This window comes from Dendrobates tinctorius, unplaced genomic scaffold (genome assembly GCF_039654945.1).
Source record: "Dendrobates tinctorius isolate UK_male_01 unplaced genomic scaffold, ASM3965494v1 ptg000380l, whole genome shotgun sequence".
Taxonomy (NCBI): domain Eukaryota; kingdom Metazoa; phylum Chordata; class Amphibia; order Anura; family Dendrobatidae; genus Dendrobates; species Dendrobates tinctorius.
Genome location: NW_027362046.1, coordinates 1693325 through 1715686, shown reverse-complemented (window position 1 = coordinate 1715686; position 22362 = coordinate 1693325). Strand labels below are relative to the sequence as shown.

The following is a 22362-nucleotide window of genomic DNA, read 5'->3' as shown; positions in this document are numbered from 1 at the left end:
AAGAAGAAATATTACACATTTATAGAGAACTGTGTATAATAGTGCAGAGCTGAGATGTCTTAAAGTGCCCCTGTCAGCAGGATTGTGCTTAGTAACCTACAGACACTGTCAGGTCAGCGCCATTATACTGATTACAGTGATACCTGGTGATGAAATCCGTCTTGTGGTTGTTTAATCTGTATTAGTAGTTTTCAGTTAATGAGATTCTCGTGCTCTGGGGTGGGGCTGTGGGTGGGGCTGTGGGCGGGGCTTTATGTGGTGCTCTGATTACATATTCATCTGTATTGGCTTATGACAGGTCGCTGATCCCTCACTGACCTGCCCCCCATTATTACATAATGCATATAATAGCATTGATATTATTGGTGATAATGCCTATAATATTGTGGCTATTGTGAGGCTTAGAAAAAAAATTACATCCAGCAAAATGTCACCGGCGATGGCGGCGCCTGTGTGGCGCCCCTGAGGGTTCAGTCGCCACCGAGGTACTGCAGCTCCTCCTGAGGTGTGGTACCCCACCATCCAGGTAAGGTGGAAGCTCCTGACCACACTCCAACACTTGCACCCCTCACCACACAGTAGTGTAGCAAAGCCACATTGCGGCTCCCTGCTTGGAACACGAAAGGTGCTAGGAGGCGGGTGGAGTTAGAATACATAAAAGAGCAGGAAGGTTAAGAATTTCAGTTCAGTGAGTTCAGTGAGCTGAGTGAGTGCAGTGAGGCATTCAGTCGGAGAGTGTGAGAGAGAGAAGATCCCTGAGAGGGATGGAGGAAGGAGGTGCTGCAGCAGACCTCAGTGATCTGAGCCTGCTGGCACGGGAAAGGAAAGAAAAAGACATTGAACGGAAACCTGACTTTTCATAAGAAGGAAAGACTAGCACGGAACGTGAGGAGTAAAAGAGAACAGAGGACGTGGGTCAGAGGAGAACCCTTCCTAGAAGTTCTAAGCGCAAGGCCGAGGCCCGGTCTCCGAGGTTGTTCGGATACTAATGGTCCTGCAACAGACACCGGAGGAGTAGTGGGCTGTAAATGCGCTACTCCCATCTCAGACTTGGGGGCACAACAACAACATTGATAGTGAGCCGGGACTAGGAAGCAAGGAGTCCCCGAAGCAGGCTACAGCTGTCTGCCGTACGAGGAAAGTTCATAAGAACATCGGACAGGAGGAACTCCAGTGTAACTCAGTACTGGGAGTACTTCACTTACAGGCGCTATAAGAGGAGACGTTCAGAAAGGCACATGATGGCGGAGTGTTGGAAGGGAGCATCCTATATTGCCTGGAGGTTGACTGAGTCCCTGACCCGGAGGACACGGCACGGAGGCAGGCACCTGTTTGCACAACAGACTGTGAGTAAAGCTTTGGAACTACATACCCCAGTGTCCTACATTTATTCCTGCGCCAACACACCCCACACCGCTACATCTGGGTACCAGCTTCTACACTGCCTGTGCCTCTCCTCTACCCCTACATCTACACTGCCCTGGGACTACAGCTCCACCTGTGGGGAGCTTCACCATCTTGGCTGCAACACACCACCAGTCCCAGAGGATCTGCATGCAGCGTCGGCTTAACATCTCACTTGCCGAACACCACAGGTGGCGTCACGAACTATTCATCTACTCAACTACATTTCACCATTCATCCCCCCTTCTACTTGGGTGCCCAGGGCCACGGACATGATCACCGCTGCTGTGACACATCCTGCTGATACCAGCCCTGTACCGAGTACCCCACAGCCCTGGGAGGGCGACCCACCGGCGCAGTAGCATCTATAAGTAAGAAATAGAGGCTACTGGTCAGGGGCCGCCGGTGACATTTTGCTGGATGTAATTTTCTTTCTAAGCCTCACAATAGCCACAATATTATAGGCATTATCTATATTATATATATATATATATATATATATATATACACATATATATATTTACCTTAAATTGTCTGTCATCCACTTCCGTCTGGATGTCCTCGAATCCCACAATCCACCGCGCCGCACCGCAAAGTACGCCAACTGCCATATTGGAATACCAAAGTGATGGGTATTCCAATATGGCACCCGCTGGTGATACCAGGCCCTTCCACAGTACCACCAGCAGGATACCGCCGGGACCCTCCCGCCACCACCGGACCCGCCGCTGCCTGTCCACTCACCTCTGTCCCAGCCGGCAGGAAAGACTGGCCGCTGCTAGAATCCCCCCCGCCGCTGCCTGCCCACCATGTACATACACAAACACGTACTCACACACATCTCCAGCACAGGCCGCAAACCACCCGCTTCCCTGCCGGCTGTGACTGCACGGAGGTGGGTGCGCAGGCAGCTGCGTGACACACACCCACATGTACACACACACACACTTCCCTCTCGATGCGATAACATCGGGCACACCTCTAGTCAACAATAATATCAATGCTATTATATGCATTATGTAATAATGGGGGGCAGGTCAGTGAGGGGTCAGCGACCTGTCATAAGCCAATACAGAGGAATATGGAATCAGAGCACCACATAAAGCCCCGCCCACAGCCCCGCCCCAGAGCACGAGAATCTCATTAACTGAAAACTACAAATACAGATTACACAACAGTAAACCAGAGTTGCCCTCACTTATGGTGGACCATTGGAGCTACTATGGATCCTGAGCAGAAGATTAGAGAAAATAATATTGCTCCCCATTTCAGGAGAGATTGTGCAGTAATCTGAATTCCTGAGGATCAAAAACAATGTAATTTATGACGTGGAGTGAATCCATGACACCAGGGCTGGAGCCAACACATCTCCTGCAGGCGGGAATAAAAGTATATTACAGCCCTCAGCCACGCACAGCTTAGAGATCTATCATGGCACAGGTGGAATGTTTGTCCTGTAGATTATCACAATCCTCCTTGAAGTTAGTTGGTTTTAATACAAATTGAAAAGTCAGGATAAAGGGAAACTCTGCTGTTATTGGACAGAAATTCACACTCGGCCTCACTGCACATTTACTGTTGTCGCTCATAAAAGGGAAGTTTGGTCAGAAAGACTGGACCTGGTCTTGTAGGGACCATGAGACATTCAGCAGCACAGAAGGGAGAGAAGATTCATCCGATAAGATCTCAGGGATCTAGGAAGCCAACAGCATCATTACCCTCCACTTTCTCTTACAGGCCCAGCATAAGATTTTTCTCCAAGTGATTTTCTATCTTGTCAGCACATTCTACGTACGCTGTCATTTGGCTTTATAGTTACAGATCTGGGCAGGTAACGGTCAGCGCCTCCTAATGTGAAGGAGAGAATGGCTAGTTACTATCTCTTTGTCTTGAGAATAAACTTCAGTTGTGTGCAAACCTTTACTGAGAAAAGATTAGACATCTAAGGTCGGGATCACACCACTGGGTGTGATGTGAGAAACTCGCACGAGTCTGTCGCATCAACAACCATGTATTTCTATGCAGCCGCAGCTCCGGTCCTGAGTACCGGCGGCAGCGCCGGATGTTGATGCGAGAGACTCATGCGTTTCTTGCATCACACACGGTAGTTTGATTCCGGCCTAACTCTGTGTTCGGTGTGACTCTTTAAGAGCAAACTCGGCCTATATTGGGTCAGGTACAAGTAATCATATAGATCTCGCTTTAAGGGATCACCCTCACACTAATCCCAGGGGGTATGAGGATCCTCCAGGTCGTAAGTTCTATAGAAAAGGGCTTTCAATGCCAAAAGTCATTTGAACAGTTTTGGGTGAAGGAGAATGTTGTGGTCTAGAGGCAAAATGGTGATCATGGTAATACGGCCGGACTACACCACCGATAAAGCAGCCACAGCCGGTGACTGAGAGGAATCTGTGACTTCTCTGCATTCAGTGGTTACTACTCACCTGGGTAGTCATATGTGGGAATCTCCTCTTTACACCACTCATCACCCCTCACATATGTCTCTGTAGTATTAATATGGGTCAGATCTTCACCCTGAAACAAATACTGTAAAAGTCACCGACAGATGGAGAAGTCCCATCTATGATCAGCTCTAATCCTGCCATCTCCACCGTTCTCATTACACAAGTATAAAACATATAATACTGGTGGATAAAACAAGACTGAGCACAAGACCTTCACAGCCGTCTACACATCATAGGGGAGATCTCCTGACACCTTCTCTCCATCTACCTGATGATCCTGAGGAGCACTGGGATCTTGTTTACAGTCCTGTGGAAGAAGAGGACGGGGACATCTCTCTGGTGTTGTCCTCTTACTGGATAGATCTGGAGGAAACACATACAGGGACTGAATTCATTCTCTACATACAGATAATTATAGGCCGTGTGTATTTAGTCCTGTCTATTACCTGGAGATGTGAGGGGCTGGGGAACCTCCATTATGATGTTCTTGTACAGATCTCTGTGTCCTTCTAAATACTCCCACTCCTCCATGGAGAAATAGACAGCGACATCCTGACACCTTATAGGAACCTGACACACACAATGATACCGTCATCCCCCGATCCCATCATAGTGTTACTGTATAATGTCCCAGCATTCCCAGCAGTGTCACCTCTCCAGTCAGCAGCTCAGTCATCTTGTAGATGAGTTCTAGGATCTTCTGGTCATTGATGTCCTCATGGATCAGGGGGTGAGGTGGAGGCCCCGTGATTGGGCTCAGGGGTCTTCCCCATCCCTCAGACACAGGGTCCTGACAGAGATCACTAGAGGTCTTCTTCACCACTGTGTAATCCTGGTTATGGAGAGACACATTAATAAATCTCACTACAGACATTTCCAGAGTCCTCACCTCTCCAGTTCTGTCCATCTGTTATTCCCATAGATAAGAATGATGTAATGTGACGTCATCAGAATCTCTCACCTCTCCAGTGAGACGGAAGAGGATCTCTAGGGTGAGGTGTAACATCCTCCCTGCCATCTTGTCTCTGCCCATATCCATCCTTGACGGGTAAATCAGGAAAATTCTCTTTTGTAGAAGATCTTCACTGAGAGGATCTGATATTGTAGAGACCTGAATGAGAAGAAGATGATCCGATGTAACATCATAAGAATCCTGTGTAATAATACATTGACAGCAGCAATCTCCAGAGTAGGGAGATATGATTGACAAATATTTATATACATACACATATCTATATATATAATTTCACCAAAGAAAGTAAGGACTGCAGCAATCACCGATCCATATTGAAAGTCCGTAGTTTATTTGTAGCAAAAGTGTAAAACTTCATGGCCGGGAGGCTGAAGAGAGGAGTGAGCAAACTCTGACGACGGCCTAACAGCACTTTCATGGGTCAGATATATATATATATATATATATATATATATATATATATAATCGTCTAATTCTGTCTGTCTGTAACGGAAATCCAGCGTCGCTGACTGGTCGCGCCTGGGGACATCACTGAAGGTGGAGGAAGATGGCGCCCGCAGCAGTCCTCCACAGAAACTTCAACGATGTGCCCTGCCTTAACTTGAGCAGAGGAGGGCAAAACCCCCCGGTCAGCAAGGGGCAAGCCTTAGGCAGGACGCAGATGCTGTTCAGAAGGAAATCTCCACACGGGCCTGTTCCCAGGAGCTACAGTCTGAGGAAAGGGCTAAAAAGCCTTCACTAGACCCCTGTACAGCTGTATAATGAGGCCCAGGCTTTATAGTGAAGGGACAGGAGTGAGGGCCTGTTTCCAGGAGCTACAGTCTGTGGAAATGGCTAAAAAGCCTTCACTAGACCCCTGTACAGCTGTATAATGAGGCCCAGGCTTTATAGTGAAGGGACAGGAGTGAGAGCCTGTTCCCAGGAGCTACAGTCTGAGGAAAGGGCTAAAAAGCCTTCACTAGACCCCTGTTCAGCTGTATAATGAGGCCCAGGCTTTATAGTGAAGGGACAGGAGTGAGGGCCTGTTCCCAGGAGCTAAAGACTGAGGAAAGGGCTAAAAAGCCTTCACTAGACCCCTGTACAGCTATATAATGAGGTCCAGGCTTTATAGTGAAGGGACAGGAGTGAGGGCCTGTGCCCAGGAGCTACAGTCTGAGGAAAGGGCTAAAAAGCCTTCACTAGACCCCTGTACAGCTGTATAATGAGGCCCAGGCTTTATAGTGAAGGGACAGAAGTGAGGGTCTGTTCCCAGGAGCTACAGTTTGAGGAAAGGGCTAAAAAGCCTTCACTAGACCCCTGTACAGCTGTATAATGAGGCCCAGGCTTTATAGTGAAGGGACAGGAGTGAGGGCCTGTTCCCAGGAGCTACAGTCTGAGGAAAGGGCTAAAAAGCCTTCACTAGACCCCTGTACAGCTGTATAATGAGGCCCAGGCTTTATAGTGAAGGGACAGGAGTGAGGGCCTGTTTCCAGGAGCTACAGTCTGTGGAAATGGCTAAAAAGCCTTCACTAGACCCCTGTACAGCTGTATAATGAGGCCCAGGCTTTATAGTGAAGGGACAGGAGTGAGAGCCTGTTCCCAGGAGCTACAGTCTGAGGAAAGGGCTAAGAAGCCTTCACTAGACCCCTGTACAGCTGTATAATGAGGCCCAGGCTTTATAGTGAAGGGACAGGAGTGAGGGCCTGTTCCCAGGAGCTACAGTCTGAGGAAAGGGCTAAAAAGCCTTCACTAGACCCCTGTACAGCTATATAATGAGGTCCAGGCTTTATAGTGAAGGGACAGGAGTGAGGGCCTGTGCCCAGGAGCTACAGTCTGAGGAAAGGGCTAAAAAGCCTTCACTAGACCCCTGTACAGCTGTATAATGAGGCCCAGGCTTTACAGTGAAGGGACAGAAGTGAGGGTCTGTTCCCAGGAGCTACAGTTTGAGGAAAGGGCTAAAAAGCCTTCACTAGACCCCTGTACAGCTGTATAATGAGGCCCAGGCTTTATAGTGAAGGGACAGAAGTGAGGGTCTGTTCCCAGGAGCTACAGTCTTAGGAAAGGGCTAAAAAGCCTTCACTAGACCCCTGTACAGCTGTATAATGAGGCCCAGGCTTTATAGTGAAGGGACAGGAGTGAGGGCCTGTGCCCAGGAGCTACAGTCTGAGGAAAGGGCTAAAAAGCCTTCACTAGACCCCTGTACAGCTGTATAATGAGGCCCAGGCTTTATAGTGAAGGGACAGGAGTGAGGGCCTGTTTCCAGGAGCTACAGTCTGTGGAAATGGCTAAAAAGCCTTCACTAGACCCCTGTACAGCTGTATAATGAGGCCCAGGCTTTATAGTGAAGGGACAGGAGTGAGAGCCTGTTCCCAGGAGCTACAGTCTGAGGAAAGGGCTAAAAAGCCTTCACTAGACCCCTGTTCAGCTGTATAATGAGGCCCAGGCTTTATAGTGAAGGGACAGGAGTGAGGGCCTGTTCCCAGGAGCTAAAGACTGAGGAAAGGGCTAAAAAGCCTTCACTAGACCCCTGTACAGCTATATAATGAGGTCCAGGCTTTATAGTGAAGGGACAGGAGTGAGGGCCTGTGCCCAGGAGCTACAGTCTGAGGAAAGGGCTAAAAAGCCTTCACTAGACCCCTGTACAGCTGTATAATGAGGCCCAGGCTTTATAGTGAAGGGACAGAAGTGAGGGTCTGTTCCCAGGAGCTACAGTTTGAGGAAAGGGCTAAAAAGCCTTCACTAGACCCCTGTACAGCTGTATAATGAGGCCCAGGCTTTATAGTGAAGGGACAGGAGTGAGGGCCTGTTCCCAGGAGCTACAGTCTGAGGAAAGGGCTAAAAAGCCTTCACTAGACCCCTGTACAGCTGTATAATGAGGCCCAGGCTTTATAGTGAAGGGACAGGAGTGAGGGCCTGTTTCCAGGAGCTACAGTCTGTGGAAATGGCTAAAAAGCCTTCACTAGATCCCTGTACAGCTGTATAATGAGGCCCAGGCTTTATAGTGAAGGGACAGGAGTGAGAGCCTGTTCCCAGGAGCTACAGTCTGAGGAAAGGGCTAAGAAGCCTTCACTAGACCCCTGTACAGCTGTATAATGAGGCCCAGGCTTTATAGTGAAGGGACAGGAGTGAGGGCCTGTTCCCAGGAGCTACAGTCTGAGGAAAGGGCTAAAAAGCCTTCACTAGACCCCTGTACAGCTATATAATGAGGTCCAGGCTTTATAGTGAAGGGACAGGAGTGAGGGCCTGTGCCCAGGAGCTACAGTCTGAGGAAAGGGCTAAAAAGCCTTCACTAGACCCCTGTACAGCTGTATAATGAGGCCCAGGCTTTATAGTGAAGGGACAGAAGTGAGGGTCTGTTCCCAGGAGCTACAGTTTGAGGAAAGGGCTAAAAAGCCTTCACTAGACCCCTGTACAGCTGTATAATGAGGCCCAGGCTTTATAGTGAAGGGACAGAAGTGAGGGTCTGTTCCCAGGAGCTACAGTCTGAGGAAAGGGCTAAAAAGCCTTCACTAGACCCCTGTACAGCTGTATAATGAGGCCCAGGCTTTATAGTGAAGGGACAGAAGTGAGGGTCTGTTCCCAGGAGCTACAGTCTGAGGAAAGGGCTAAAAAGCCTTCACTAGACCCCTGTACAGCTGTATAATGAGGCCCAGGCTTTATAGTGAAGGGACAGGAGTGAGGGCCTGTGCCCAGGAGCTACAGTCTGAGGAAAGGGCTAAAAAGCCTTCACTAGACCCCTGTACAGCTGTATAATGAGGCCCAGGCTTTATAGTGGAGGGACAGGAGGGAGAGCCTGTTCCCAGGAGCTACAGTTTGAGGAAAGGGCTAAAAAGCCTTCACTAGACCCCTGTACAGCTGTATAATGAGGCCCAGGCTTTATAGTGAAGGGACAGAAGTGAGGGTCTGTTCCCAGGAGCTACAGTCTGAGGAAAGGGCTAAAAAGCCTTCACTAGACCCCTGTACAGCTGTATAATGAGGCCCAGGCTTTATAGTGAAGGGACAGAAGTGAGGGTCTGTTCCCAGGAGCTACAGTCTGAGGAAAGGGCTAAAAAGCCTTCACTAGACCCCTGTACAGCTGTATAATGAGGCCCAGGCTTTATAGTGAAGGGACAGGAGTGAGGGCCTGTGCCCAGGAGCTACAGTCTGAGGAAAGGGCTAAAAAGCCTTCACTAGACCCCTGTACAGCTGTATAATGAGGCCCAGGCTTTATAGTGAAGGGACAGAAGTGAGGGTCTGTTCCCAGGAGCTACAGTCTGAGGAAAGGGCTAAAAAGCCTTCACTAGACCCCTGTACAGCTGTATAATGAGGCCCAGGCTTTATAGTGAAGGGACAGGAGTGAGGGCCTGTTTCCAGGAGCTACAGTCTGTGGAAATGGCTAAAAAGCCTTCACTAGACCCCTGTACAGCTGTATAATGAGGCCCAGGCTTTATAGTGAAGGGACAGGAGTGAGAGCCTGTTCCCAGGAGCTACAGTCTGAGGAAAGGGCTAAGAAGCCTTCACTAGACCCCTGTACAGCTGTATAATGAGGCCCAGGCTTTATAGTGAAGGGACAGGAGTGAGGGCCTGTTTCCAGGAGCTACAGTCTGTGGAAATGGCTAAAAAGCCTTCACTAGACCCCTGTACAGCTGTATAATGAGGCCCAGGCTTTATAGTGAAGGGACAGGAGTGAGGGCCTGTTCCCAGGAGCTACAGTCTGAGGAAAGGGCTAAAAAGCCTTCACTAGACCCCTGTACAGCTGTATAATGAGGCCCAGGCTTTATAGTGAAGGGACAGGAGTGAGGGCCTGTTTCCAGGAGCTACAGTCTGTGGAAATGGCTAAAAAGCCTTCACTAGACCCCTGTACAGCTGTATAATGAGGCCCAGGCTTTATAGTGAAGGGACACGAGTGAGAGCCTGTTCCCAGGAGCTACAGTCTGAGGAAAGGGCTAAAAAGCCTTCACTAGACCCCTGTACAGCTGTATAATGAGGCCCAGGCTTTATAGTGAAGGGACAGGAGTGAGGGCCTGTTTCCAGGAGCTACAGTCTGTGGAAATGGCTAAAAAGCCTTCACTAGACCCCTGTACAGCTGTATAATGAGGCCCAGGCTTTATAGTGAAGGGACAGGAGTGAGGGCCTGTTCCCAGGAGCTACAGTCTGAGGAAAGGGCTAAAAAGCCTTCACTAGACCCCTGTACAGCTGTATAATGAGGCCCAGGCTTTATAGTGAAGGGACAGGAGTGAGGGCCTGTTTCCAGGAGCTACAGTCTGTGGAAATGGCTAAAAAGCCTTCACTAGACCCCTGTACAGCTGTATAATGAGGCCCAGGCTTTATAGTGAAGGGACAGGAGTGAGGGCCTGTGCCCAGGAGCTACAGTCTGAGGAAAGGGCTAAAAAGCCTTCACTAGACCCCTGTACAGCTGTATAATGAGGCCCAGGCTTTATAGTGAAGGGACAGGAGTGAGGGCCTGTTCCCAGGAGCTACAGTCTGAGGAAAGGGCTAAAAAGCCTTCACTAGACCCCTGTACAGCTGTATAATGAGGCCCAGGCTTTATAGTGAAGGGACAGGAGTGAGGGTCTGTGCCCAGGAGCTACAGTCTGAGGAAAGGGCTAAAAAGCCTTCACTAGACCCCTGTACAGCTGTATAATGAGGCCCAGGCTTTATAGTGAAGGGACAGGAGGGAGAAAAGTGGGGGAAGGAGCCAGAAGAGCTGGACTGCCCATCACTAACCTGCAGAGCCGCACTCCACATATATGACTGCTCTGTGCGCACAGGACCTGTGATGAGGTCACAGGAGGGGAGGAGTCAGGGGTCACATGATCAAGGGCCTCAGTGTGGGCAGGACTCTGCTGTGCTGGTTGTCATGGTGCTGGATGAGGGGAAGTTTCTGTGTGGGGTCAGGAGGGGTTTACAGGGTGGATGTAGCAGAGCCCTGTGTGTATGAGGTGTACGGAGCGCAGCTGTGTGTGTACGAGGTGTATGGAGCGGAGCCGCGTGTGTACGAGGTGTACGGAGCGGAGCCGCGTGTGTACGAGGTGTACGGTGCGGAGCCGTGTGTGTACGAGGTGCACAAAGCGGAGCCGCGTGTGTACGAGGTGCACGGAGCGGAGCCGCGTGTGTACGAGGTGCACGGAGCGGAGCCGCGTGTGTACGAGGTGCACGGAGCGGAGTCGCGTGTGTACGAGGTGTACGGAGCGGAGCCGCGTGTGTACGAGGTGTACGGAGCGGAGCCGTGTGTGTACGAGGTGTACGGAGCGGAGCCGTGTGTGTACGAGGTGTGCGGTGCGGAGCCCTTTGTGTACGAGGTGTACGGAGCGGAGCCGTGTGTGTACGAGGTGTACGGAGCGGAGCCGTGTGTGTACGAGGTGTACGGAGCGGAGCCGTGTGTGTACGAGGTGCACGGTGCGGAGCCCTTTGTGTACGAGGTGTACGGAGCGGAGCCGTGTGTGTACGAGGTGTGCGGTGCGGAGCCCTTTGTGTACGAGGTGTACGGAGCGGAGCCGTGTGTGTACGAGGTGTACGGAGCGGAGCCGTGTGTGTACGAGGTGTACGGAGCGGAGCCGCGTGTGTACGAGGTGCACGGTGCGGAGCCCTTTGTGTACGAGGTGTACGGAGCGGAGCCGTGTGTTTACGAGGTGTACGGAGCGGAGCCGTGTGTGTACGAGGTGTGCGGTGCGGAGCCCTTTGTGTACGAGGTGTACGGAGCGGAGCCGTGTGTGTACGAGGTGTACGGAGCGGAGCCATGTGTGTACGAGGTGTACGGAGCGGAGCCGCGTGTGTACGAGGTGCACGGAGCGGAGCCGCGTGTGTACGAGGTGCACGGAGCGGAGTCGCGTGTGTACGAGGTGCAAGGAGCGGAGCCGCGTGTGTACGAGGTGCACGGTGCGGAGCCCTTTGTGTACGAGGTGTACGGAGCGGAGCCGTGTGTGTACGAGGTGTACGGAGCAGAGCCGTGTGTGTACGAGGTGTGCGGTGCGGAGCCCTTTGTGTACGAGGTGTACGGAGCGGAGCCGTGTGTGTACGAGGTGTACGGAGCGGAGCCGTGTGTGTACGAGGTGTACGGAGCGGAGCCGTGTGTGTACGAGGTGTGCGGTGCGGAGCCCTTTGTGTACTAGGTGTACGGAGCGGAGCCGTGAGTGTACGAGATGTACGGAGCGGAGTCATGTATGAGGTGTACGGTGCGGAGCCCTGTGTGTACGAGGTGTAAGGAGCACAGCCGTGTGTGTACGAGGTGTACAGAGCGGACACGTGTGTGTACGAGGTGTACGGAGCGGAGCCGTGTGTGTACGAGGTGTACGGAGCGGAGCCGTGTGTGTACGAGGTGTACGGAGCGGAGCCGTGTGTGTACGAGGTGCACGGAGCGGAGCCGTGTGTGTACGAGGTGCACGGAGCGGAGCCGTGTGTGTACGAGGTGTACGGAGCGGAGCCGTGTGTGTACGAGGTGTACGGAGCGGAGCCGTGTGTGTACGAGGTGTACGGAGCGGAGCCGTGTGTGTACGAGGTGTACGGAGCGGAGCCGTGTGTGTACGAGGTGTACGGAGCGGAGCCGTGTGTGTACGAGGTGTACGGAGCGGAGCCGTGTGTGTACAAGGTGTGCGGTGTGGAGCCCTTTGTGTACGAGGTGTACAGAGCGGAGCCGTGTGTGTACGAGGTGTACGGAGCGGAGCCGTGTGTGTACGAGGTGTACGGAGCGGAGCCGTGTGTGTACGAGGTGTACGGAGCGGAGCCGTGTGTGTACGAGGTGTACAGAGCGGAGCTGTGTGTGTACGAGGTGTACGGAGCGGAGCCGTGTGTGTACGAGGTGTGCGGTGCGGAGCCCTTTGTGTACGAGGTGTACAGAGCGGAGCCGCGTGTGTACGAGGTGTAAGGAGCGCAGCCCTGTGTGTACTAGGTGTACGGAGCGGAGCCGTGTGTGTACGAGATGTACGGAGCGGAGTCATGTATGAGGTGTACGGTGCGGAGCCCTGTGTGTACGAGGTGTAAGGAGCACAGCTGTGTGTGTACGAGGTGTACGGAGCGGAGCCGTGTTTGTACGAGGTGTACGGAGCGGAGCCGTGTGTGTACGAGGTGTACGGAGCGGAGCCGTGTGTGTACGAGGTGTACGGAGCGGAGCCGTGTGTGTACGAGGTGCACGGAGCGGAGCCGCTTGTGTACGAGGTGTACAGAGCGGAGCCGTGTGTGTACGAGGTGTACGGAGCGGAGCCGTGTGTGTACGAGGTGTACGAGGTGTATGGAGCGGAGCCGTGTGTGTACGAGGTGTACGGAGCGGAGCCGTGTGTGTACGAGGTGTACGGAGCGGAGCCGTGTGTGTACGAGGTGTACGGGGCGGAGCCGTGTGTGTATAAGGTGTGCGGTGCGGAGCCCTTTGTGTACGAGGTGTACAGAGCGGAGCCTTGTGTGTACGAGGTGTACGGAGCAGAGCCGTGTGTGTACGAGGTGTACTGAGCGGAGCCGTGTGTGTACGAGTTGTACGGAGCGGAGCCGTGTGTGTACGAGGTGCACGGAGCGGAGCCGCTTGTGTACGAGGTGTACAGAGCGGAGCCGTGTGTGTACGAGGTGTACGGAGCGGAGCCGTGTGTGTACGAGGTGTACGGAGCGGAGCCGTGTGTGTACGAGGTGCACGGAGCGGAGCCGCTTGTGTACGAGGTGTACAGAGCGGAGCCGTGTGTGTACGAGGTGTACGGAGCGGAGCCGTGTGTGTACGAGGTGTACGAGGTGTACGGAGCGGAGCCGTGTGTGTACGAGGTGTACGGAGCGGAGCCGTGTGTGTACGAGGTGTACGGAGCGGAGCTGTGTGTGTACGAGGTGTACGGAGCGGAGCCGTGTGTGTATAAGGTGTGCGGTGCGGAGCCCTTTGTGTACGAGGTGTACAGAGCGGAGCCGTGTGTGTACGAGGTGTACGGAGCGGAGCTGTGTGTGTACGAGGTGTACGGAGCGGAGCCGTGTGTGTACGAGGTGTGCGGTGCGGAGCCCTTTGTGTACGAGGTGTACAGAGCGGAGCCGCGTGTGTACGAGGTGTAAGGAGCGCAGCCCTGTGTGTACTAGGTGTACGGAGCGGAGCCGTGTGTGTACGAGATGTACGGAGCGGAGTCATGTATGAGGTGTACGGTGCGGAGCCCTGTGTGTACGAGGTGTAAGGAGCACAGCTGTGTGTGTATGAGGTGTACGGAGCGGAGCCGTATTTGTACGAGGTGTACGGAGCGGAGCCGTGTGTGTACGAGGTGTACGGAGCGGAGCCGTGTGTGTACGAGGTGCACGGAGCGGAGCCGCTTGTGTACGAGGTGTACAGAGCGGAGCCGTGTGTGTACGAGGTGTACGGAGCGGAGCCGTGTGTGTACGAGGTGTACGAGGTGTACGGAGCGGAGCCGTGTGTGTGTACGAGGTGTACGGAGCGGAGCCGTGTGTGTACGAGGTGTACGGAGCGGAGCCGTGTGTGTACGAGGTGTACGGAGCGGAGCCGTGTGTGTATAAGGTGTGCGGTGCGGAGCCCTTTGTGTACGAGGTGTACAGAGCGGAGCCTTGTGTGTACGAGGTGTACGGAGCGGAGCCGTGTGTGTACGAGGTGTACTGAGCGGAGCCGTGTGTGTACAAGGTGTACGGAGTGGAGCCGTGTGTGTACAAGGTGTGCGGTGCGGAGCCCTTTGTGTACGAGGTGTACAGAGCGGAGCCGTGTGTGTACGAGGTGTACGGAGCGGAGCCGTGTGTGTACGAGGTGTACGGAGCGGAGCCGTGTGTGTAGAAGGTGTGCGGTGTGGAGGCCTTTGTGTACGAGGTGTACAGAGCGGAGCCGCATGTGTACGAGGTGTAAGGAGCACAGCCCTGTGTGAACTAGGTGTACGGAGCGGAGCCGTGTGTGTACGAGATGTACGGAGCGGAGTCATGTATGAGGTGTACGTTGCGGAGCCCTGTGTGTACGAGGTGTAAGGAGCACAGCCCTGTGTGTACAAGGTGTACGGAGCGGAGACGTGTGTGTACGAGGTGTACAGAGCAGAGACGTGTGTGTACGAGGTGTACGGAGCGGAGACGTGTGTGTACGAGGTGTACGGAGCGGAGCCGTGTGTGTACGAGGTGTACGGAGCGGAGCCGTGTGTGTACGAGGTGAAATGTTTTAGACTCAAATTTTTCTATTTCACAGAGAGTAAAATGGAGCCATAATTTACACGGAAATTTCTCCATAAACCTGAGGTCAGGAATGACTGCACACGGCCGGGTTCCAATGGGGAGAGTCACTGTTTTGCTTTTGGAGCACTAATTTGGCAGTCCTAGCTTGTGGGGGCCAATTGTAAAGCCCCCGATGTTTGTGGACAACATACGACCCCCTAAGGTTACCCCATTTCAGACCCTGTACCCATCAGGGAAGTCATCTATGAGTGTAATGGGCATTTTTATCTTACAGGTGTCACTGATTTCTTTACTACTTGCTGTGAAGATAATATTACATGTGTTCCGAGGTGCAGCGAGGGGTTCAGCCCAAGGACATCTGAGTGGGCTCCTAACCAGATGTTATGATGGTGCCTCACATGCCTTGTCAGTGCCTCTCTTCTCACTATGGTCACTGCAGCTTCTCAGTGGGTCGACCTCCCAGGGCTATGGGGTACTCGGAACCAGGCCCTGTGAGCTTCAATGGGAGATGTCACGGCAGCTGGGACCCGGCCCGTGGCCCTGGGTGCCCATTGTAAAAGGAGTTGTTGCAGTGTGCTTAGAGTGATGAAAGTTTATGAGTGATTCGTGACGCCACCTGTGGTGTTCGGCAATACAGATTTAAGCCGACGCTGCAGACAGATCCTGTGGGACAGATGGTGTGGTGCAGCAGTGATGTTATAGCCCTCCACAGGCAGGGCTGTAGTCCCAGGGCAGTGTAGAGACGCGTTGCAGGAATGGTGCAGTGTAGGCACAGGGATGCAGCGGTGCCAGGTGTGTGTGACGCGGGAATGAGTGGAGGACACCAGGGCATGTCGTTCCAAAGCTTTACTCACAGTCTGTTGTACAAACAGGTGCCTGCCTCCATGCCGTGTCCTCCAGGTCATGGACTCAGTCAACCTCCAGGCCAGATGGAACACTCCTTTCCAACACTCGTACCTTTCTGAACGTCTCCTCTTATAGCGCCTTTAAATGAAGTACTCCTAGTAATGAGTTACACTGGAGTTCCTCCTGTCCAATGTTCTTATGAACTCTACTTGTACGGCAGACAGCTGTAGCCTGCTTCGGGGACTCCTTGCTACTAAGTCCCGGCTCACTATCCAGTTGCTGTTGTGCCCCCAAGTCTTGTGTGGGAATAAAGCGGTCACTCCTTCTATTCCTCCGGTGTCTGCTGCAGGACCATTAGTGTTGTGAGTTCATTCTCCCCTTCACCTTTGATGTCTGATGAACTCCCTCTGCTGGTGAAGAGAGGTAGTGAAATTGATTGGGATGGGAATAACCTGTCATCTGAACAGGCGAAGTGTGATTGGACATATGGAATTTCTGAGTGGATATAAGGTAGCCGACGCCCTGCAGGGCTGCTGGTGATCCTTTCTGCTCTGAGCTCTTGCATCCAGTTTAGTTCCTGTCTACTAAAAGCTAAGTTTTTGCCCTGCTATTATTCCATGAGATTTTGTCTGGTTTCCTTAGTGTTTATATTCAGCCAGTCCTGGTTGGGACTGGCTGAATTCCATTTTTGTCTCTGATCAGTTTATCTCTTTGCTCTGTTTTCAGAATATACCTGAGTGCTGATATAGTGATTTTGAAGTCTAGCGACTTCAGGGCCTTTTTCCCTATCAGACGGTTGGGACATTTTTGGTAGGGTTTTTTGCGGATTGCAGCCAGCATCTTTTCTGTCCTGTCCTATCTAGTTAGTTGAGGCCCATCGTTTGCTCAGCCTGTCTTTCTGTCTGTGTTTGTGTTTTCATCTGTATTTCACCGACAATACATGTTGGGGGCTATCTATTGCTTTGGGGTCTGCTCTGGGGCAGTTTAGATTTCCCCTTTCCTTCTTTAGGCTTATGTAGTTCTCCAGCTGTGACGAGGGGTCTAGGGCACCGTAGGCACCCCCCACGGCTACTGTTAGTTGTGGTGTATAGGATCAGGGGTCTGCAATCCGATAGCTACCAACCTCTCCGGTTTTCTGGACTTAGCTTGTATTTTTGTTTTCTCCTCCTCCGGTGACTCATTCATAACAGAATCACCAGCCATACCGCAGATTCTAGGGTACTCAATAGCAGGAAAGAATTGTAAAAAAAAAAAAGTGTCAGAATTTTTTTTTTGTGTATATTTTTTCCTCTATTTCTCTGAGGCCGTAGGGGGAATTTTTTCTCAATGCAAATTAAGCAATTGTCTGATTGTGTGGAGCAGCTTACTGCTGAAGTGTGGGGAATTTCCGCCTATCTTGCTCATTCACATGCTGCTGAACCACAGATCCCTACTCCTGATGTGTTTTTTGGGGATCGGTCAAAATTTCTGAATTTTAAGAATAATTGTAAATTATTTTTTGCCTTGAAGCCTAACTTATCGGGGAGCTCCGCGCAGCAGGTTAAAATTGTCATCTCTTTGCTGCGCGGCGATCCCCAGGATTGGGCGTTTTCTTTGAAACCTGATGATCCTATTCTGACTGATGTGAACGCATTTTTTCAGGCCTTGGGGTTGTTGTATGATGAACCTAATGCTATTGATCAGGCTGAAAAGGCCCTGTTGGCATTGAGCCAGGGTCAGGATTCTGCAGAGTTGTACTGTCAAACATTCCGAAAGTGGGCGGTCCTTACTACCTGTAATGATGGTGCCTTGGCAGCTCTCTTTCGGAAGGGTTTGTCAGAAACCGTAAAAGATACTATGGTGGGATTTCCTGTTCCCTCTGGTCTTGACGATTCTATGTCATTAGCCATTCAGGTTGATCAGCGTTTGCGTGAACGCAAAACTGCACGAGAGGTGTTGCCACCTGTTGAACAAAGGTCTGAACCTATGCAATGTGATAGAGTTTTGTCTAGGGCGCAACGTCAGGAGTTCAGAAGGCGTAATAAGCTGTGTTTTTTCTGTGGAGATGCCTCATATTATTTCTGTCTGCCCTAAACGAGAGAAACGTTTTGCACACACATTTGCTGTGGGTGGTGTTCAACCTAAGTTTCTTCTGGCAATTACTCTGATCTGCTCCCTGTCCACATTTTCCGCTAAGGCTTTTGTGGATTCGGGAGCAGCTCTGAACCTGATGGACTTGGATTTTGCTAAACGTTGTGGGTTTCCTATGACACCTCTGCGGACGCCTATCCCTTTGAGGGGTATTGATGCTACTCCTTTGGCGAAGAATAAACCTCAGTTTTGGACCCAGGTGGTAATGCGGGTCGCCCCAGACCATCAAGAAAATTGCAGATATTTGGTGTTGCATAATTTGCATGATACCATCGTTCTGGGGTTTCCCTGGTTGCAAATCCATAATCCAGTTTTGGATTGGAAATCTTTGTCTGTGGTGAGTTGGGGTTGTCGGTGTGCCCTTAGTGACGCTCCTGTTTTCTCCACCTCTCCCCAGTCGCATGATGTTCCTGACTATTTGGCTGATTTTTATGATGTATTTAGTGAGAATGAGTCTGCGTCTTTGCCTCCTCATAGGCGTTATGACTGTGCAATTGAGCTGAGCCCTGGGTGTAAATTTCCCAAGGGTCGACTTTTCAATTTATCTGTGCCCGAGCACGAGGCTATGCGATCCTATATTAAGGAGTCGTTGGAGAAGGGTCATATTAGACCATCCTCTTCACCCTTAGGTGCTGGGTTTTTTTTTGTGGCCAAGAAAGATGTTTCATTAAGGCCTTGTATTGACTATCGTTCCCTCAACAAAATTACTGTTAAATATCAGTATCCGTTACCCCTGATTTCTGATCTATTCTCCAGAGTTAAAGGTGCTTGCTGGTTTATCAAGCTTGACCTCAGGGGGCGTATAATCTTATTCGCATTAAGCAGGGGGATAAATGGAAGACGGCATTTAATACTCCGGAGGGACAATTTGAGAACCTGGTGATGCCTTTTGTGCTCACTAATGTCCCTTCTGTCTTCCAGTGCTTCATGAATGATATTTTCCGAGACTTTGTGGATAAATTTTTGATCATCTATCTGGATGATATTTTGATCTTTTCCAAGGATTGGGACTCTCATGTGGAACATGTTCGGACTGTGTTCCGGATTTTGAGGGAGAATTCCCTGTATGTCAAGGAATCAAAATGCCTTTTTGGTGTACAGAGGATTTCATTTTTGGGATTTATTTTGTCTCCGTCAACTATTGAAATGGACCCGGCCAAGGTACAGGCCATTTATGATTGGGTTCAGCCCACTTCTTTGAAGGCCCTCCAGAAGTTTTTGGGTTTTGCTAATTTTTATCGTAAATTTATAGCTAATTTTTCTGGTATTGCCAAACCATTGACTGATTTGACTAAGAAGGGGGCTGATGTGCTGAATTGGTCTCCGGAGGCTGTTTCTTCTTTTCAGGAGCTGAAGCGAAGGTTCACTTCTGCTCCGGTTTTGCGGCAATCTGATGTCTCACTCCCGTTTCAGGTAGAGGTGGACGCTTTTGAGATTGGTGCAGGAGCTGTTTTGTCCCAAAAAGATCCTGTAACATCTAAAATGAATCCTTGTGCTTTCTTTCCCCGAAAGTTCTCCCCATCCGAACGTAACTATGATGTGGGGAATCGGGAACTGTTAGCCATGAAATGGGCATTTGAGGAGTGGAGACATTGGTTGGAGGGAGCTAAACATCAAGTCGTGGTCCTTACTGACCACAAGAATTTGATTTACCTGGAGTCGGCCAAACGCTTGAATCCTAGACAGGCTAGGTGGGCCTTATTTTTCACACGTTTTGATTTTGTGGTCTCTTTTCTTCCGGGCACTAAGAATGTCAAGGCAGACGCTCTCTCTAGGAGTTTCTTTGCTGATTCTCCTATTGTGACCAAGCCTGCTACCATCTTAGGTGAGGGGGTAGTTCTTTCTGCCATCTCGCCCGATTTGAGACGTGTTCTGGAAGAGTTTCAGGAGGACAAACCTGAGCGTTGTCCCATTGGAAAATTGTATGTTCCTGACCAGTGGAGGAAGAGAGTGATGTCTGAGGTTCATTGCTCCGCATTGGCTGGTCATCCAGGTATTTTTGGTACTAGAGATTTGGTGAGTCGGTCTTTTTGGTGGCCCACCTTGTCTCGTGATGTCAGGAATTTTGTGTAGTCCTGTGGGACTTGCTCCCAGTCTAAACCTTGTTCTCGCTCTAGTGGGTTGTTGATGCCTTTGCCGGTCCCCAGGAGGCCATGGACCCATATTTCAATGGATTTTATCTCAGATATGCCTGTTTCTCAGAGAATGACTGTTATTTGGGTGATTTGTGATAGATTCTCTAAGATGGTCCATCTTGTACCACTCCCTAGTTGCCATCTTCCTCAGAGTTGGTGCCCTTGTTTTTGCAACAGGTGGTTCGCTTGCACGGGATTCCTGAGAACATTGTATCTGACAGAGGAGTTCAGTTTGTTTCTAGATTTTGGAGGACTTTCTGTTCCAAGCTGGGAATTCAGTTGTCCTTCTCCTCTGCGTTTCACCCTCAGACCAATGGGCAGACGGAGAGAACAAACCAGACTTTGGAGTCGTATTTGAGATGTTTTATTTCTGCTGATCAGGATGATTGGGTTTCATTTTTGCCCTTGGCCGAATTTGCTTTAAATAATAGAGCTAGTTCTGCCACTTTGATGTCACCTTTTTTTGTAACTTTGGGTTTCATCCTCGATTCTCTTCAGGGCAGGTGGAGTCTTCTGCCTGCCCAGGTGTTGACACTGTGGTGGAGAGAATGCACCAGATCTGGGACCAAATGGTGGATAAGTTGTCTCTCTCCCAGGAAAAGGCCCAGCGGTTTTCCAACTGGCATAGGACCATTTGTCCCCGGTTTAAGGTGGGTGATATGGTTTGGTTGTTATCAAAGAATATCTCTATGAAGGTGGCTTCTCCAAAATTTAAACCTAGATTTATTGGACCTTACAAGATTTTGGAGATTCTTAATCTGGTCTCTTTTTGATTGGCTCTTCCTGTTACATTCAAGATCCATAACGTGATTCATAAGTCTCTGTTAAAGAGGTTTGTTGAGCCAGTAGTTCCTGTGGTGGCACCTCCTGACCCTGTATTGGTTGAAGGTAATGTGGAATATGAGGTTGAGAAGATACTGGATTCTCGTCTGGCTAGACGGAGACTCCAGTATTTGGTTAAATGGAAGGGTTATGGCCAGGAGGATAATTCTTGGGTCCCTGCATCCGATATTCATGCCAAAAGATTGGTTCGTGCTTTTCATCGGGCCCATCCTGATCACCCTGGTGGCGTGGATGAGGGTTCGGTGACCCCTCCTCAAGGGGGAGGTACTGTTGTGAGTTCATTCTCCCCTTCACCTTTGATGTCTGATGAACTCCCTCTGCTGGTGAAGAGAGGTAGTGAAATTGATTGGGATGGGAAGAACCTGTCATCTGAATAGGCGGAGTGTGATTGGACATCTGGAATTTCTGAGTGGATATAAGGCAGCCGACGCCCTGCAGGGCTTCTGGTGATCCTTTCTGCTCTGAGCTCTTGCATCCAGTTTAGTTCCTGTCTACTAAAAGCTAAGTTTTTGCCCTGCTATTATTCCATGAGATTTTGTCTGGTTTCCTTAGTGTTTATATTCAGCCAGTCCTGGTTGGGACTGGCTGAATTCCATTTTTGTCTCTGATCAGTTTATCTCTTTGCTCTGTTTTCAGAATATACCTGAGTGCTGATATAGTGATTTTGAAGTCTAGCGACTTCAGGGCCTTTTTCCCTATCAGATGGTTGGGACATTTTTGGTAGGGTTTTTTGCGGATTGCAGCCAGCATCTTTTCTGTCCTGTCCTATCTAGTTAGTTGGGCCCCATCGTTTGCTCAGCCTGTCTTTCTGTCTGTGTTTGTGTTTTCATCTGTATTTCACCGACAATACATGTTGGGGGCTATCTATTGCTTTGGGGTCTGCTCTGGGGCAGTTTAGATTTCCCCTTTCCTTCTTTAGGCTGTGACGAGGGGTCTAGGGCACCGTAGGAACCCCCCATGGCTACTGTTAGTTGTAGTGTATAGGATCTGGGGTCTGCAATCTGATAGCTACCAACCTCTCCGGTTTTCTGGACTTAGCTTGTATTTTTGTTTTCTCCTCCTCCGGTGACTCATTCATAACACATTAGTATCCATACAACCTCGGGGATCGGGCTCCGGCCTTGCGCTTAGAACTTCTAGGAAGGGTTCTCTTTTAACCCACGTCCTCTGTTCTCTTTTACTGCTCACGTTCCTTACTAATCTTTCTTTCTTTGGAAAATCAGGCTTTCAGTCTATGTTGCGCTCTCTCTCTCTTCCTTTCCCGTGCCAGCAGACCCAGGTCACTGGGATCTGCTGCAGCACTTCCATCCATCTAACCCCCTCTCTCCGGGGATCTTCTTCTCTTTCCTTACTCAACAACGGACTCCTCTCCCAAACTCTCCCCGCTCTCTTTAATGTAAACTAAACTCCACCCACCACCCAGCACGTTTCGTGTTCCAAGCAGGGAGCCACCAATGGGTGCTTTGCTGCACTCCAAGCAGGGAGCCGC

At 50.7% G+C, this 22362-nt stretch overlaps 1 protein-coding gene across 4 annotated transcripts; it reads right to left on the bottom strand.

Moving 5' to 3' along the window:
• Positions 1–2969: 2969 nt before the first annotated feature.
• On the bottom strand, positions 2970–10651 carry LOC141075920 (uncharacterized). Of its 4 annotated transcripts, none has more exons than XM_073563125.1 (7): positions 10528–10651; positions 4831–4980; positions 4522–4701; positions 4316–4439; positions 4138–4232; positions 3849–3939; positions 2970–3252 (listed from the first exon to the last, which is right to left on the bottom strand). In XM_073563125.1, the coding sequence occupies exons 1-7, from the start codon at positions 10546–10548 to the stop codon at positions 3182–3184; spliced, it is 732 nt and encodes a 243-aa protein (XP_073419226.1). In that variant the 5' UTR covers positions 10549–10651; the 3' UTR covers positions 2970–3181. The 4 variants fall into 4 exon arrangements, with proteins under 4 accessions (XP_073419226.1, XP_073419227.1, XP_073419230.1 ...); XM_073563126.1 differs by lacking the exon at positions 10528–10651 and adding an exon at positions 5096–6559; XM_073563129.1 differs by lacking the exon at positions 10528–10651 and adding an exon at positions 5120–6559.
• Positions 10652–22362: the final 11711 nt, after the last annotated feature.